We start from the raw sequence: 19,406 nt of genomic DNA, 5'->3' as shown, positions 1-19,406 counted from the left end.
TTGAGACCTAAGTCTTAACTATTCCAGTACAATCCTGGATAGCCAATAATACACTGTTTAAATTTGCTCATTTAAAGCAGCCCAAATCATAACCGGCCTAAGTTTTGTACATTCATTGTCCTTGAGCTGCACATGGATGTCCTCAATAATATAATTCATATCATTGCTTTCATTCAACCCCTCACTGCTTCCCATATCTATAACATAACATGGCCCACAATTTCCAAGCGCTATGGTCTCATTCAATTTTACACTCTTGATCTTCTCACATTGTGTTCTACTCTTTTGCCACAGATCCTTGGTTGTGGATGGTCTACTAAGATAGTTTACTATGATATGTGCAATTTAAAGAGAAGTTGTTGTTATATATAAAGAGAAAAATATATCCTTTAAACATCTATGTTCCTCAACACTCGTTTACAGTTATGGACATACTGTCATAAAGGTTTACTCAACATGCTATTAGCCATGCCCATTTAAATTGATGAAACTGTTGCTACCTTTTATTTGAACGTTTTACTGTTGACCAACAATACTCACATCCAAAGAATCTTCATTTTCTGTACTGCCACTGTCAAAGCTGGTTAACTGGGCCATTTCTGGTCAAAATAAAAACACTCAAAATGGCAATTGTTTCAGGAAAAGAAAGGCAAAGAGTACAACTGGCACATATCAAACCTCAAGATGTCATAGGCAAATGTATAATAATGAATTCATTAGAATTGATTATGGAACGAACCCTGATTTGTGGTTGGCAACCTGCCGCATAAATGAACAATATATATTTTCTGAAAGAATCTCCCAAGTTTTACACCATTATTCACATTATCACATCTGGTTCCTACTTTATGGAAGAATATGGATTATAATTTGGCATCACGCTTGCACAGACATAGTGGGCCAAAGGGACTGTTCCTCTGCTGTTCCATGTACTTTACTGGACAATACCACATATAAATGAAGCTCCAACCTCATTCATGAAATCTTGGGAATATGGTACAGAACTATGAATTGCCATCATTAGTAGATTAATCAGGAATCATGAAGACAGAGATACAGTTTCTCTTGCTGGTTGGAGAAATCCACAACAAGGAGGCTAAGGCTTTATAATCAGAGCCAAGCCTTTCATCAAGACAGTAGAAATTTGGAATTCTCGTCAGCAAAAGTCAAATGATGCTAACGGCAATTTTTAATTGAAAATCTGAGATGGACATATTATCAGATATGAAAATAGTATAGTGAATTTATGGAATTAAGTCAGACCATCCATGTTTTCATTGAATAGCTGAAGAAACTGAAGGAATGAAACAACCATTAGTCACAGTGGCACAGTTGGTAGAGATGCTAACGCACATTGCCAAAGAACTGAGTCCGATCCTGACCTCGGGTGCTGTCCATGTGGAGTTTGCACATTCTCCCCGAGACCACGTAGGTTTTCTCCAACGCCCAAAAAGAAGCATTTTTTTTGGTTAATTGGTCTTTGTAAATTACCCCTAGCGTGCAGGGAGTGGATGTGAAAATGGGATAACTTAGAAATACTGTGAATGAGTGATCGGTGATCGGCATGGACCTGGTAGGCCGAAGGGCCCGTTTCCAGGTTGTTTATTTTAATCAATCAAACCTCATCTATCCCGATGTTCCTGTACTTTTAATTCAATCATTGCTATTTAGCATTTCCAGCCATAAAACTATTTAAACTTGGAGGTCCAAATTCATTAATTGCATCAGTAATATAAGAATTCACTAGCATTGGACAAGTACAACTACCCTTTTCATTAAAATTCACTTACCCTCCAACGGATCCCTGGTGAGCCCCAGTTGACTGATGATATAGCGTGGAATATCACATTTGATTCCTTGTCCTTCTTTGGCATGGCCTTCAGCTGCTTCCAATAAATGATAAAATTCTTCAGGATCAAACTCCTAAAAAATAAAAAAATTGCATGTTTTAGTTGGTATTAAACTGGAAAGTACAGTGTTATGTTAGTACCCTCTGCTTCTTCGTCTCAGTTTTTTGCTTCTTCACAAACTTTTCTGAACACTGAAATAACATTTGTTACATCATCTCTTTGATACAGTGCATGGTGGATTGGGAAAAAAACCCATTTAATATCATGTGAACAAGTCATAAACTGAAAAGAATTTGGATTAAAGTATGACTGAAGCAAATAGCTTGTACTTATTCACCACTTTTCCTTTGCAGTACAACTGTTTAATGTCCTCTTGATCATGTAAACTTTAACTACTTAAAATATTGAGTGCTCAGGAAATAAAACATGCCTAGTAAAAACAGTTTAAATTGATCTTTGTCCAAAAAATATACATGTTGCATCTCTACCAGGGTGGTGCAAACATCTTTAATGGGAGGTTTGCTCGCGGAGTTGGGGAATCTTTAAGTTGACAGGGAAAGGAGAAATAGTTATGTTACGACAGTATAAAATTTTGGTCAGACCTCAGCTGGAGTACTAGGTGCAGTTCTGGGCACGATGCTAGGGGAAGAATATGTTAGCATTGAAGAGGGAGCACATGAGATTCACCGGAATCTTGGCTAGGATGCAGCAGTACAGCTGTGAAGAGAGATTGGAGAATTTATGCGTGCTAACAATGTCACACCATTTTGTGTTAATAAGGAGTTCAAATCGCCCAAGGAGCTAATAATCTTTGCAGAAATAAATAACCTTTCTATTTATCATCACTGTGATCTACAATTCTTAAATTCTTGCCTGAATCTGCAAGATTTCTCATCATAGTTTGTTGATCTCCATTCATCTGCTACCAACCAAATAACAAGGCAAAGTTACATGTCCTATGAGGAGTGAATGGTGTATTATGATTAAGAGGAATGCAATTGATACTACACACACACACATGTATATATTTGTACACATATATGAATGTATATACACGGCTCTCTCTTAACTTTTTTTCCCTGTTGCCAGCCGGGCAACCTAGGCAGCTTTTTAGGTTGCCAAATGACAATTTAGGTGGTAATTTAAGACGGCTTGCATGACACGTGCGATAATGTGCTCGGACGAAGTGCGTAGTTACCAGTCAGAATTATGGTCAATGAAGAATTCACGTATTATTTCTGCTTCAAATAAAGTCACAAACTAAACATATTCACCAATCAAGACATGATATATACCACAATGACATGCAGCAAAATTACAATACAGTATCTCATCTCCTTTTACACATTGCAATGAATGTAATTTCTATTATTTCTTTCCACTTCCAAACAAAATTCTGGTTGGATTATTCAGCGTGTGATCAACCTCAGTGAAACCAAGCGCAGGCTTGGCGATCGGTTCGCACAGCACCTACACTCAGTTCGCAATAACCAACCTGATTTCCCGGTGGCTCAGCACTTCAACTCTCCCTCCCATTCCCCATCCGACCTTTCTGTCCTGGGTCTCCTCCATGGTCAGAATGAGGCCCACTGCAAATTGGAGGAACAGCACCTCATATTTTGCTTGGGTAGTTTACACCCCAGCGGTATGAACATTGGCTTCTCTAATATCAGGTAGTCCTTGCTTACTCCCTCCTTCCCCTCCCATTCCCAGCTCTCCCACAGCCTACTGTCTCTGCCTCTTCCTTTCTTTTTCCCTCCCCCCCCCCTCCCCGACATCAGTCTGAAGAAGGGTCTCGACCCGAAACGTCGCCTATTCCTTCGCTTCATAGATGCTGCCTCACCCGCTATTTTTTTCTCCAGCTTTGTCTACCAACGGGATCCCACCACTGGCCACATCTTCCCATCTCCTCCCCTGTCGGCTTTCCGCAGAGAACGCTCCTTTTGTAACTCCCTGGTTATTTAGTCCCTTCCCACCCAAACCACCCCTTTCCTGGCACTTTCCCTTGCAACCGCAGGAAATGCTACACTTGTCGCTTTACCTCCCCCCTTGACTCAATTCAAGAACCCAAGCCATCTTTCCAGGTGTGGCAGAGGTTCACGTGCACCTCTTCCAACCTCATCTATTGCATCCGCTGCTCTAGGTGTCAGCTGCTCTACATCGGCGAGACCAAGCATAGGCTTGACGATCGCTTTGCCCAATACCTCCGCTCAGTTCGCAATAACCAACTTGATCTCCCGGTGGCTCAGCACTTCAAATTTCCCTCCCATTCCGAAACCGACTTTCTGTCCTGGGCCTCCTCCATGACCAGAGTGAGGCACACCGTAAATTGGAGGAGCAGCACCTCATATTTTGCTTGGGCAGTTTACACCCCAGTGGTATGCAAATTGACCTACAATTTCAGGTAGTCCCTGCTTTCTCCTCCACTTCCCAGCTCTCCCTCAGCCCACAGTCTCCGCCTCTTCCTTTCTTCTTCCCACCCCATCCAACCTCACATCAGTTTGAAGGAGGATCTCGACCCAAAACGTCGCCTATTTCCTTCGCTCCATAGATGCTACCTTACCCGCTAAGTTTCTCCAGCATTTTTGTCTACCCATTCACACACGTTCTGTTATCCCACTTTCCTCACCCACTCCCTACACATATGAGGCAATTTTACAGAGACTAGTTTACCTACAAAGCCAATGCATCTTTGGGATGTGGGAGGAAACCTACATGCTTGCAGGGAGAATGTGCAAATTCAACACAGACAATGCCCGAGGACAGGATCGAACACAGATCCCTGGCGTGTGAGGCAGCAAGTCCACCAGCCGTGCCACTATATTTTATTTTCCAACACACAAAAAATTATATGTTGATAACTTTGGCTACTAAAAAAACAGAAACTATCAATTTTAAGTCTTAAATCTCTCAGTGATGCTATGTCCCCCTTTACAGCTACTGTATGTTTTAATTCTGTTCAAGACTATGGGACAGTACATTGGCCATAAAGTTGCTGCCTAAAATTGCCAGAGACCCGGAATTGATCCTGAATATGGGTGCTGTCTGTATGGAATTTGCTCCTTTTCCCTTTGATTGCATGGGTTTTCTCCGGGTGCTCTTGTTTCCTTCCACATTCCAAAGGTGTGCAGGAACCTTTTTCAGACCCAACCCAAAATGTAATATTTTCCTTTTGTCCAGTGATTCTGTCTGACCTGTTGAGTTATTCAAGCTTTTTGTGTCTATTTTCAGTTTAAACCAGCATCTGCAGTTCCTTCCTACACACACAATACTTTACGATAGAACTTTATTAATCCCAGGAGGGAAATTGTGTGTGTGTGTGTGTATAGTGATATATTCATACTAGACTAAGTGCAACCCGTCACCCAACGCAGCAGCACACGGGAGGGCTGGTCCCCAACGCAATATTCCACCTCTCCACCAATTCCAATATTACTCGCCAGTGGGGGGGGCTTTCTGTTGCGCTAGTATGGGTGTTGTGGGTCGAAGGGACTGGTTTCCAAAAGGGCTAATATGGATATTGTGGGCCAAATGGATTCTTGGGCTGGCAGCTCAGTCACTGAGGCCTGGCAGTACAGTCACTCGGACCTGGCAGGATGGCAACTGAGAAATTGCCGGAAATTCTGCCCAAAACAGGTGGCAGACTATGTGAGAGAGAAGGTGGAGAGGATGGACTGAATGGATTATTGGGCTGGCACTTCAGTCACTTACAGCTGGTGGGCTGGCAGTTCACTTGCTCATGGCTGATGGGCTGGCAGTGCAGTCACTCATTTTCTGAAAGCCCTTTAAAAGCCAAGCCAATTGGGCAAACATTTGCAAGCCAACAAAACACATTTTCTGAAAGCCCTTTAAAAGCCAAGCCAATTGGGCAAACACTTGCAAGCCAAGAAGAAATAAAAGTTCCCGTGGAGCCGTCGTGTCCCCCTTGTGAGGCCAGGCAAATACACACAAAAAAAACATGCCAAATTTATTTTGATGAAATTTGGGATCCCATCGTGACGTCATTGTGACATCGAACGCTGCTGACGGGCAGGGCAAGTGGAAAAGTGATTCTTGTAAAACTGATTTTTGTAAAGTTTAAAATTTGAATAACTCGTAAAATATACCATCAATCTGAACTAAACTTGTTTAATTTACATCACAGGACAATGGTAAGGTGGGCCGAACATTGTAGTGCTATCGTGTACCGTTTTGGTGGGGTTTCCGGATCTCACGCACACACATGCATACAAACAAACAAGATGAGATATAAATCACGCGATTTTAAAAAGCACAATTCTAATAAACAACCTTAATACAAAAAGGATAACAATACAAATCAGCTTGCTATTTCTATGAAAAGATTGAGAAGTATATTCATGGAAAAATAATAAATAAGTACTTTTGAGAAAAAAACGTTTTTCTCAAAACAATATTTTTAAAAATCATTTGCTCATGTTGAAGAAAACAAGGTTTTTAAAAGCTTATCTCGGTATTCTACAAGACCCTACAAGGGCAGCCACCTGGTTTATGAACTTGTCAGCCTCAAGTCCCATTAGTTTCACTGGGACCTTCTTTTTCCATTATATTCCAATACGTCAAACAAGAGGACATGACTTCAGAATTAAGGGACAGAAGTTTAGGGGTAAAATGAGGGGGAACCTCTTTACTCAGAGAGTGGTAGCAGTGTGGAATGAGCTTCCAGTGGAAGTGGTGGAGGCATCACTTTTCCAGCATCTGCAGTTCCCTCTTAATTAACCCTTTGGAATAAGCCTGAAATATGACTTTTAATAAATATCAACATCCATGTCATTAATCAACAAATTTAAAATGGACAGTTGATCACACTCCTGTTGTTACTGCGAACAAAATATAATAAACAGCGACTAGGGCAACCTAATTCATAGAACATCAGTAAAATGACTATAGTACTTGAAATCCTTTGAAATAACAAATAGCCATTCAATCCAAACATTCAGAGTGATGTGCCATTCTTGAACATAATGTTGATGTATCATATCTGGTGAAGCCCAGCTAGGCAGAACATTTGTGTGTCTTATTGTGTCTCTTTTAATATTTGTCTGCGTTCTTGCCCTCTTCTTTGTAAGATACTACGAAGAGGTTCAAACGCTGTCAGCTGAACGTAGTACACATGTTTTGTATTCACCTGCTCACCCATCTCTACAAATCTATTTTGTGACACAATAAGAATTGCTTCATTGGGGTGGAGGTGAATCAATGTAGCATACATTTCTGTGGTGTCTTGTGACACCTTCATTTATAACAAATGTGGCCTTGATTTAAGAGCTACACCAAATTCACTGGGAAGCTAGACAGGTCGGAAGTATGGGACTGCCATAGAACCTTGACATTTAAAAGTGCACTGTTATTTCATTGCAATTTACAGTTAAAACCTCACTCATCCGCACATTTCCTTAAGCTGGCATTTTCTGCCTGTACTCTTTCACACTGCACGTATAAATGTAACAATAATGATCTGCTTGGCCTTGAATTTTTATTAACCTTGTTTTCTTAATTATGGGCATATTGTATTGATGGACATACAGGTAATGAGTACATGAAAGGCTTCTCTCACCAGACACTCAAGCAGTCGGGCTGGCCGGGCAATAATAATCATCAACCTCTTCACCAGCTGGGTCACAAACATCACCTCTGAACTCTCCGACCGTTCATGAGCCTATAAAATAAAAATCAGATTCATATTTAAACCAGGGTTTTGCAACATCACATTTTATTTCAGGAATAGAAATTCTACATTGTACACAATTATTACACAATTCCCTCCACATCAAAAGCATTAGTGAAAGAAGGGGCTCAACTTGTAATAGTATGCCTGCCAAAAATCTTGCGCATTTCTGTGGTTCCAAAATTCGCATCAAAATACTGCTGTGCTCAAAGGATAATCTGGGCATCTTGCTTTGTTGGTGTTTAAACCTCTTTTGAAACATGCTGCACCACATACTAGAACCTCATTTATGTGCAGTTTGTGCCTTGCCAGCAACAGCACACAATCATCTGAAGCTGATGTCATGCTTAACTGAGGAATGCCTATGTCATTCCTCTACACCATGAATCCCAATGACATAATCACCAACAGAACAATTTATCCAAGCAGGTTAAGTTATACTGTGTCTGAAAAATCATCCATCACCATTAGTAAATCGTCGGCGCATGAAATTAAAATGACCCACTATTCCCCCACCCTTTCAGGTCACATCACACTGTCTCCTTAAGAGACTCCAACTGGCAGGTGTAATGAAATTAAAAAAGAGGAAAAAAACAAAGCATTTTTCTCTGAAAAATATAATTACAATTTTCTTTAAAATGTTATGCTTTTCTAATGAAATAGTTCCTCAGATTACTGTAATTGGTTTTTAATGCCTACATATTTTAGGACTTACAAATTAATATTTTGCACTTACAAGAAACAATAGATCATGGTAACAAGATTAAACAGTGACAAAGAAAATAATTGGTGCAGAAAGCTACTCAAAATTAAGTGTAAAATAATTTAAAAGTCAATACAATAACTATCGCTTCACTCCTCCCAAAATCTTATTTCTGAACTTCTGCAAAGCTTCATCAGCATCATATTGTTTATTGTATAAGTGTACTGTCAGAACTCAGAAGACATACAACGATCTCCCTTAAGTGGCATCACTTAAGATATAAATTATGTTTTCAACAAGTGAGTCGCACGGTATCATCCACATGTAATAATATTGAGAATGTAATAGTATTGACAGAAAAAGTTTAAAGAATGTTGTATGTGCTGCCTATAATTTCGTTAAATATACGCTATCATTCTCCAATATTTTTACTTTATTTTCCAGCCTGATTCAATTGTCACCATCATTTAATACTAGGTAGAGAACTTTTGTCCTTCCAAAGATTGATTCTAGATCCTCTTCACATATGCTGCACTTCATCAACACTGTCCAAGGACACAATGCAAAATTCTCAAAATCTTACTTTAAATATTGAGAAAATAAAACTATTTATTTTCGTCTCCACACCTCAAGCTCTATTCCTCTCCCAAGGCATACTATTTAGTTATCACTGTGTGACTGAACTCTGAGCTGTGTTTTGTTCCTTTATGATGTAAATGTCACACAGCCCATATACCTTCACTCGCATAATGCACACATTCCTACCTGAGCAATCTGCTGTTGAAATCCTCAGAACTGACAAGTTTTAATGTTCCTTTACCAATTCACATGGACAAAATTCCATTCACCCATCACAATCTTAGGCACACAAAATACTGGAGTAACTCAGCGGGTGAGGCAGCATCTCTGAAGAAAATGAATGGGCGACGTTTCTGGTCGAGACCCTTCTTCCTTCTTGACTCTTCTCAACCCAAAATGTCGCCCATTCCTTTTCTCCAAAGATGCTGCCTCACCCGCTGAGTTACTCCAGCATTTTGTGTCGACCTTCGATTTAAACCAGCATCTGCAGTTCTTTCTTACACAATCTTAGGCACACTGGTCTCAAATGTTTCCTGGGCAAGACAATGGATAGATTTAAAAACTTTCTTCCCTGTTTTCAAATCTCTCCATGACCTCATATTTTCTTTATTGTGTAACCTCACCCAAACCTCCAGCCCATTGAGAACTACCTTTATGATATTGCCAAATTTTTATTTATGAAATACTTGGGATAATTTATATTAAAAAAAACATTTATAAATATCAGCAACCTCTTAAATGCAACCTCTTAAAAACCTCTCCATTTGCCTACAATTTACAGGCGGTAGAAATAAAATAAAAACACTCTACTACTCAGAGGTTATACAATATATATACCACTTGCATTTGATACCTAATTGATGATCATTATTACAGTCAGTCATATTCAATTTTCATCAATTTATATCAACATATTCAACTCACATTTTATAAATTAAAACGAGACAAAATCAAACTACATTGAATAAATGCAAATGAGAATATCATGGGAATCTGGTGATGAAGGTTCTGTGTGCAGAGATATTGCAGACAATTGCATCATTGTCCAGGCAATTATTCAGCATGGATGACCTTCCTGCATTGTTATTGGCCCCAGGTGTACTCTAATAAACCCAAACCAAAAGGAAATGTTTTCATTTCAATAAGAAATACAATATGGTGGCATGGTGGAGCAGCGGTAGAGTTGCTGCCTTACAGCGCATGCAGCACCAGAGACCCAGGTTCAATCCCGACTACAGGTGCTGTCTGTACGGAGTTTGTACATTCTCTCCGTTACCACCTGGGTTTTCTCTGAGATCTTTGGTTTCCTCCCACACTCCACAGACGTACAGATTTGTAGATTAATTGGCTTGGGTTTGTATACTTGGTATAAGTGTAAATTATCCCTAGTGTGTGTAGGCTTGTGTTAATGTGTAGGGATCGCTGGTCGGTGTGGACTCGGTTGGCAGAAGGGCCTGTTTCCGTGTTGTATCTCTAATCTAAACTAATAATAATGAAAGACAACATCATGAGTAAAGTGGTGAAGTGATTGTAAAGACCAAATGATGATAAAAGGAAGTAATATAGATTGTATGACGTTGATATAACATGGTGGTTCAAAGAGCCTGTTTCTGTGACATATGAACCAATGCACAGTGGTCTGGGGCAGCAAGATTTACTAGTCCTGGTGTGAGAAGCTGGAATCTGGGAGAATGGGGAGAGATGGGGAGAGAGAGGGAGAGAGAAGGGGAGAGAAGGGGGGAGAAGGAGTGGAGACACTTTTAGTAAGTATAATAAAGTTTAGCGGGCATTTAACCTACCGGTTGGTTTTCCTTGGTTCTGAAAACTCCAATGAGCCCGGTCAGTGAAGGAGATTGCCTACGGCTGCCCTCGACTGCCTATAACTACATAGCGACCCCACTCCACTTCGTTCAAAAGAACCATGCCGACCAATTTTTACTCGCCGAATTTTTTTTCAAAATGCTGAAAAGTTTTCCACGACCTAGCTGAGTCCGCGAGTATGTGGGAACTTCCCTTGAGCATGAAGGAGAGTTCCAGTGACCTCATAGGACCTCCTAGGACCACGTGTCGACCATGCTGCGAGTTTGAGTCGAGGGCAAACTCTTCTAAACTCGCAGATTAGGTTGCCGCAGTGGGACAGCCCCTTTAGGTGGAACTAGGTGAGGTGGGTTTGATGGTCAGATGGAGACAGATGGATAAGGGAGGTGTTATGAGACAGTGGTTGCTGGGTGATAGATGGAAACAGATCAGATGGAGTCAGGTTGGGACAGGAGAGAGGTAAGGTTGATGGAGGTTTGAAAATAATAAATGGAACCAGATAAGGGAGGGAGGATAGGAAAGTGGCACCAGATAAGAGAGATAAATATATGCTGTTACAAGATCAGCGTCGTAGGTGGCCGCTATTTGTATACCTTGGGTATGCAAGCAAAGAATTTCACTGTGCCTTGTCACGTGTGACAATAAAGCACTCAATTCCATTCCATTCCAAGATATTGGGAGGTGAGATTTAAATGGACCTCATTTAAAACAGAAGTGCATTGAATTTATTTTAAGAGAGTGGCAAATCCCTGAAATTCTCTTGGGATTATGGAGGCTATGTCACTAAAGATATTTACAGAAGTGGTATATAAATATTTGAACGACTGGGGAATTGAGTTATGTGGAACTGCATTGAAGATGTTAGGTCCTGGGGCATATCTGCCATGATCGTAATGAATTGTAAGTTAGGCTTAAGAGAGCTTGTGACCTATTCCTGCTGCTGGTTTCTTCTACCTTTTGTCACAGATGCACACTCCATAATTTAAACAGAGAAAGCAATCGGACAGCAAAAACATAAAAGAAAACTGGTAGATAATTACAAGAAATAGTTAAGACTTGTTAAGAAATGCATTACAGAACACAACAGTGATTGTGATCACAAAATGTAAAGTTATGTTCCCTAACACCAATGGGCTACTTGTATAATTAATAGGGATTTAGGGGGCCTAAAATTTAGTACAACTTGTATGCTGCTAGAAAGTAGAGGAAAACAGAAGAATTCAAAATAAATAGAGCAAATATGTTTATTCTAACACTGCTTCAGTTATCACAAGCGTTGTGGATATTGTAGAAAATTCTCAATTGTCATGTCTAAATCCCAAAACATGATTCTAATATACCCGTGCCTTTCTTTTCTGAGTTTAATACCCAAATAGTAAATCTAAGGCTAATTCTGAAAATCAAATACGAATTGCAAAAAGAGTCCAATGTTTGCAGTAATGAGTCTCAACATGAAAAAAAGTGCCACACATTGCCATTTGGAAATAAACCTCATACGCATCAATAAAATTTGCCTCAACATAAGTTTACTCTATCAGAGCTTTATTTGTAAGAGGGTGGCATTGTGAACATGTCCAAGCTTCTGCAACCAAGTGGACAGTTTTAAATAATGGCCTTTAAATAAGTACTTATTGTAACACTGACCATGTTTTTAGTAGAGCAAACAATATTCTGTCAGTAAAAAGAAATTTAATAAGACAGAAGGACCACATAAAATCATGGTCAATCAAATGTATTTTTCTTTCAGAGTTCCAGAATGTGCAATTTTTTTTTTTAATTATTCATATCTACATGATTGTTTCATGGTCTGACTTGTGCCATATTTATTTTCTGTGATAAAGGAAAATATAATGTCTACACACAAAATTGGTTACAATGTGACCTGAATTTTAAACTCTAAATGAATACTTACATCTTGCAGTAGCTTCTCCAAGTTCTCTTGCAGCTCGAAGAAATATCTGGAAGAGATGAGCCCATCTCGAGATTTTGCCAGGCAGTCCCTAGCCAGCTCAATAACCTGGTGGTGGATAAAGCTGAGAACCCCATCAGCTAATGGCAGCACATTTTCAGGAGCACTCGATTTGATAAACTCCTGGAGATTCTCTTCCATTTGAGCCGTGGCCTGTTGAATAAAATTTGTTTGCCATAGGTTATGTGCCATGAAACTATAGTTATTGCTCTTACAAAAATAAAATAAACAAAATTTATATTTACACATTAAAAAATCCAAGAACATTACAGTACCTTTAGTGTATGTATATTATATATACACATATATGTGTGTCTGTGTGTGAGTGTACACACACACACACACACACACACACACACACACACACACACACACACACACACACACACACACACACACACACACACATAAAAGGTGCTCTATTGTTCTTGTTTTTTTTTAAACAAGGCAGTGATCGAATACACAATGGAAGGACTTTTATTTATAAAACTATTCAACTTTGGGGCATTACACAGCACTTATAGTCAATAATTTGTTTCTGAAGTGCAGTAACTGTTGTTTTAGAACAGTATAAGCATGAGTCTTCTACTGATTTTATTTTGTTTCAAGAAACCAATGGGAAGAGACAAGATTTATGGCGTAAAATAATATAGTAGTCTGTGGATGGAAGTGTGAGGCAACAATAGTTTGATAAAAGTTTAAGTACTTATCTGGAGGGAAAACTTAAAATAGTTAAAAATCCAAATAGTAGTCCATGGAAGGTTTAATCAATATAAACAATTTATTGTCTAGCTACAAGTGTATGAAAACATATTGGGAATTATTTCAAATGGATCTGTAGTGAGATACCAGAAAATAATAAGGTGGACAGTGTTCTGAAATAACCTTTTAAGATAGAAGGGAATACAAGAACAAGCACGTGGTATATCATTTCTGGATCTGAGAAAAGCTAGACTGAAAAGTTCAATTAAGTCCCCTGGCTGTGGGAGTATTGATTGGTTTGCAGATGGAGATGCTGTTACTGAACATCCTTGATTTCCCTGAAACGGTGACTTCTGCAGAATGGTAAGACTTTCCATTACAAGTCTTGGAATGGAACAAGCTAGGTTGTTTCAGATGATAGTGAGTAAAAACTGCATATGATATTCAAGAATTTCTTGGTGAGCAGAAAATAAACTAGAAGAGAGATTTTGTAACTATCTGACTACTTTACTGTACTTATTTGTTTTCGAGCCATGCTATATATTACAGGATGTATAGAATACATGTACAACTTGCCAAGAGAGGATTTGCTTCCAAAACCACTGTGTTAATATGAAAAACACCACTGTAACATACTCCTAATGAAGCAAGTGATGGAAAGTTATATTACATTTAGATCGCTTATCAGGTGCAAAGCTGCTTCTTGCACTGAATTGAAACAAAATGGAATTATTGTCATCTAAAATTGAAAATGCAGATCTATAAACACCATTTTAATGGGATGCAGTAAGATCATGACTAGTTCATAAATGCATTGGATCAAATCCAGCCCACATGTTTAAATGCTTAATAAAATAACAAACGACTCATCAAAGTGCGAGAATACTAGGAACACACGGGCAATAAACTGATTTACATAACAATGGAAACTCAAAAGTTGCAAATATACGCAGGCCGGGAATTTTCAGAGGAAATTAACAATTTCAAATTTAACACCAGCTTCCACAACTGGCCAACAACGGCTTCCAGTTATGCAATGCTTGACTTTAAAATTCGCATCCTTATTCATTAAACTATCTCATCCCGCTCTAACCTTAAACCAATTGATAATTTTATATTACTGTTTCCAGCATTTTCAGTTTTTGTAATTTAAGACTTTCAGCAAGTGGAGTATTTTTTTGCATTTATCAACTAGATAAAATTAAAAAATAAACAGGTGAACAAAACAGAATCAGTACTCACCTTGGGAAATCTTTCTTTGTACACATGGTTCATCATTACTATTTCATTATCATAGAAACAAGGGGATCTCCCGGGACTGTGATTTTTAAGACAAAGATACAAAAAGTGTAATTAAAAAAGTGCTTCACATAATACAATTTGTTCATTAATAATTACATTACAAACTTTGGAAAATATTTTCTGCTTCACTGGATTTAGTGGAGAGGGTATGATTTGATTTGATTTAGGGTATTCATTAGATGTTCCACTTGACGATAATAAACTAAACCAAACAAAAACATTTCCCATAAGTTTGCATTTAACTGTTCAAATGTATTGTTTGCTCAAGTTCTGTCAAAACGTGTCCGTTTATTATGTTAATGATATCTGTGCTTTGTATTGTCATAACACTCCCATCTTAATAAATGCTCTCATATTCAGGCAAGTTACCAAGTCCCAAGCCAATGGAAATTGAATTTTGTGTCTGCTTGAATAGAATGGCCAAAACATTTCCATTTGGAATTCCAATTCAAGTACAGGGTTCTTTGTTGTCAATAGAATAAATGTTAACTAATCCAATGGACATCATGTACAATTACTGAAGGTGGGTGGTTGATGGTCAAGACTCGGTGGTTTAAAGGACCCGTTTCTGTGTCCCAAAACGCTATAATATTTAGCATATCAATTAAAATATCATTTTTGTATTTACCTTTGATGACTGCAACTAAGAATATCAGTCCTTTACAAGCTAACATTCAGCTTCAACAAAACATTTTCAGAAATGCATATGACGTTAAACAGATAATCTAATTTCAGTAAGCAGCACAGGAACACATATACATAGAGCAGTTGCAATAATTTCATTTTCTTTTGGAATTTCTGCTGTTTCTTATATTAAGCTTTCAATTTATTTCACGTATTTTTCATGCTTTCAGATTAATGTGTAATGGCCCTGTAACTTGATGTCACTATACTTCCAAATTGCACAAACGGATTAATTTTAATACCTTGATACATCCACAACTGTAACCCATCCCTATTGATGAATACATTTGGTACCATTTGATTCATTTTTCCAGAAAACATTCTTCACCTCCTCAGTTGTTTTATCTTGTTATTTTCGCTTTCACTTCACAATATTGTCTTGATGTTAACATCATGTGTTGTTTACTCGTTGAATGAAATAAAATAATCAGAATATTTGTTTTAAAAGTACCCTAATACAGTCTGATGAAAGTGCCCTCTTGTTCAAATCATTAAAAGACAAATGCCAGCTTCCCATATTGAAGAAAACAAATGTTTTTCTTCAGTCTGAAGAAGGGTTTCGGCCCGAAACGTTGCCTATTTCCTTCGCTCCATAGATGCTGCTGCACCCGCTGAGTTTCTCCAGCTTTTTTGTGTAACCTTTGAAGAAAACAAAGTTTCCCCAATCGCTTAACCAAGCTCATGCCCTTGACATTTGCAATTGGTCTTTTGTCACTTTTCTGTTTGTCTTTCGCACTTTTTTGTGACCAGACTGAATGCAGCATTCAACGGTATACTGTGAATCAAACTTTGATCTTTACTTTCTCTAATTTGTAGTCAACTGCTTTTTTTAAAGTAAATAAATAGCCCACCGATTTTGTTCGAAGTGAAAGTCAAAACTTAAAAACAAATCTTTTGGTTTTCAAAAGTATGTGAGAGGAAAAAAAGAGACTTAAGGAACTGCAGATGCTGGAAAACATAAATTGCTTGAGTAACTCAATGATCAGGCAACAACTGTGGAGGGAATGAATAGACGACGTCTCGGGTCGGGACCCTTCTTCAGATTAATTCAGTCGATAATCCATTTCCTCCACAGATGCTGCCTGACCAACTGAGTTCTCTAGCACTTTGTGTTCTGTGGGGATATTAAATTAATTTTAAAATTGTTACTTATCTATCAGTTAAATAACATGCCAAAAGGCTAATTGCAACTATGGTTGAAGATACCAGTCTCAAAGCTATTTAAAATTCCAACTGGTTTGGTTCTGCTGTTTCTGTATCCTGGATTAATATCAAGCATGCCAGTCAGACAAAGCAGAAATTAAATGTGGTGTAAACCTAGTGAAACCATGTTCTTTCTCAACAAAGGTACACAAAAATGCTGGAGAAACTCAGCAGGTGCAGCAGCATCTATGGAGCGAAGGAAATAGGTGACGTGATCAGTCTGAAGAAGGGTTTCGGCCCGAAACGTCACCTATTTCCTTCGCTCCATAGATGCTGCTGCACCCGCTGAGTTTCTCCAGCATTTTTGTGTACCTTCTTTCCCAACAATGTGTCTGAACATGAACCTTAAACTAGATGACCAAACATTTACCTGCTTCAGCAAGTAATATGCTCAGGAAGATCACAAACTATCAGCAACATTGCGAATGTAATGCTATTTGCAACCTTAAGGTAATTTTCACTCTGATCATCCAAAATAGATTCAAAACCAGGCATTAAAAAATGGGAGGAAAATACCATTAATTCCCTTTTCAAAATCTAATGTTATTTATATATTAATCTTTCCTCAGTTTGTTAATTATCACCTCACTATACATATTGCAAACTGAAAAATATAATCTTGCCTTGTTAGTATTCACATTGTATCTTAGTACAATGTTGAGAGGCTGCAATATTGAAAATGTAGCTGTTTTTCCTACCATCTTTCAAAAGGATTTTTTATCAAAAACATCTATTTCAATACCACAGAAAAGAATGATGTCATCATAGTGCTTAATAAATTTCAGCTCAATATCATGTCACAATTTTATTTTCATTCTCATCAATCTCCCTGCCACTCTGGAAATAATGCATAGAATTTAAGGAGAGCTGAAAAATTGTTGATGACCTCATCTCTTGGAAAGCAGGGTTTTGTAAGCGTCACAATTATAAATTTATTAGACAGTTGAGACGATGAAGTACTCAGTTTGAGGTTGCCTAATGAATTAATAACCATCAACAGTGGATTATTTAACTGCCATTCATTATTGGACTATCCACAAATTCAAAAGAAAACCTGGTTATTAATTCATGTAACAAATCTCGAAACTGTAACACGGTGTCATGAGAGAACAAGGAAGCATCGACCGAGGACTAATATGGGTTATTTATTTTGATGCGATTACATAAAAATACAAGTCCTTGGGGATGAAGATGGCACGCAAATGCAACCTGTTGTTGATAAGGTATCAATTCTATATTAATAATTTCCTGGTAGCATGTTGGGAAGTAGTTACTATCGATGTATGGTTCGCAATCTGGCAAGTCTTATGCACTATTAACCATACGTGCACAATGCACCTACAGTGCATAGTAGGACAACCAAGGGGGCAAATGGGAAAAGGAACAGAAAATATGCATAGCATTCTTAAGAATTGAGCAACTACGGTGAACAAATGATAAACAGCCCTTTTTATTGAGTGCCATTAGCCCAACTGATCTATAATCATTCAGAGTGCCATAGACTGAAATTCATTGATGTCAACAATTGTTCCCTGCAAAATTCCTCTTTTTAAAGCCACTATTTTAATTTAAGAAAGGCTACAGTGTCCTCCATAATGTTTGGGACAAGACCTATCATTTATTTATTTGCCTCTGTACTCCACAATTTGAGATATGTAATAGAAAAAAATCACTCGTGGTTAAAGAGCACATTGTCAGATTTTATTAAAGGCCATGTAGAAATTACAGCTGTGTTTATACATAGTCCCCCCATTTCATGGCACCATAATGTTTGGGACACATGGCTTCACAGGCATTTGTAATTTCTCAAGTGTGTTTAATTGCCTCCTTAATGCAGGTTTAAGAGAGCTCTCAATACCTAGTCTTTCCTCCAGTTTTTCCATCACCTTTGGAAACGTATTGCTGTTTATCAACATGAGGATCAAAGTTGTGCCAATGAAAGTCAAAGAAGCCAATATGAGACTGAGAAACAAGAATAAAACTGTTAGACATCAGCCAAACATTAGGCTTACCAAAATCAAATGTTTGGAACATCATTAAGAAGAAAGAGAGCACTGGTGAGCTTACTAATTGCAAAGGGACTGGCAGGCCAATGAAGACCTCCACAGCTGATGACAGAAGAATTCTCTCTATAATAAAGAAAAATCCCCAAACACCTGTCTGACAGATCAGAAACATTCTTCAAGTGTGGATTTGTCAATTACCACTGTCCGCTGAAGACTTCATGGACAGAAATACAGAGGCTACACTGCAAGATGCAAACCACTCGTTAGCAGCAAAAATAGGATGGCCAGGTTACAGTTTGCCAAGAAGTATTTAAAAGAGCAACCACAGTTCTGGAAAAAGGTCTTGTGGACAGATGAGACGAAGATTGACATATCAGGGTGATGGCAAGTGCAAAGTATGGAGGAGAGAAGAAACTGCCCAAGATCCTAAGCATACCACCTCATTTGTGAAACATGGTGGTGGGGGTATTATGGCCCGGGCATGTATGGCTGCTGAAGGTACTGATTCACTTATCTTCATTAACCATATAACCATATAACAATTTACAGCACGGAAACAGGCCATCTCGACCCTTCTAGTCCTTGCCGAACACGTATTCTCCCCTAGTCCCATATACCTGCGCTCAGACCACAACCCCCCATTCCTTTCCCATCCATATAACTATCCAATTTATTTTTAAATGATAAAAACGAACCTGCCTCCACCACCTTCACTGGAAGCTCATTCCACACAGCCACCACTCTCTGAGTAAAGAAGTTCCCCCTCATGTTACCACTAAACTTCAGTCCCTTAATTCTCAAGTCATGTCCCCTTGTTTGAATCTTCCCTACTATCAGTGGGAAAAGCTTATCCACGTCAACTCTGTCTATCTCATCCCTCTATCAAGTCCCCCCTTAACCTTCT

General features: G+C 38.5%; 1 protein-coding gene across 6 annotated transcripts in view; it reads right to left on the bottom strand.

Annotated features, from left to right (window-relative positions):
• mast2 (microtubule associated serine/threonine kinase 2) overlaps positions 1 to 19,406 on the bottom strand; it is a 323,001-nt gene that overhangs the window by 53,768 nt on the left and 249,827 nt on the right. For all 6 annotated transcript variants that reach the window (XM_055641697.1, XM_055641698.1, XM_055641700.1 and 3 more), the window contains 5 exons: positions 14,550 to 14,625; positions 12,549 to 12,758; positions 7,426 to 7,527; positions 1,791 to 1,923; positions 541 to 599 (listed from right to left, as the gene is read on the bottom strand). In XM_055641697.1, the coding sequence (XP_055497672.1) occupies positions 541 to 599; positions 1,791 to 1,923; positions 7,426 to 7,527; positions 12,549 to 12,758; positions 14,550 to 14,625 (580 nt within the window). The remainder of the gene's footprint in view (positions 1 to 540; positions 600 to 1,790; positions 1,924 to 7,425; positions 7,528 to 12,548; positions 12,759 to 14,549; positions 14,626 to 19,406) is intronic.

Source organism: Leucoraja erinacea, chromosome 10 (assembly GCF_028641065.1).
Source record: "Leucoraja erinacea ecotype New England chromosome 10, Leri_hhj_1, whole genome shotgun sequence".
NCBI classification, from domain to species: domain Eukaryota; kingdom Metazoa; phylum Chordata; class Chondrichthyes; order Rajiformes; family Rajidae; genus Leucoraja; species Leucoraja erinaceus.
This window is presented reverse-complemented; position numbering and strand designations above follow the sequence as displayed.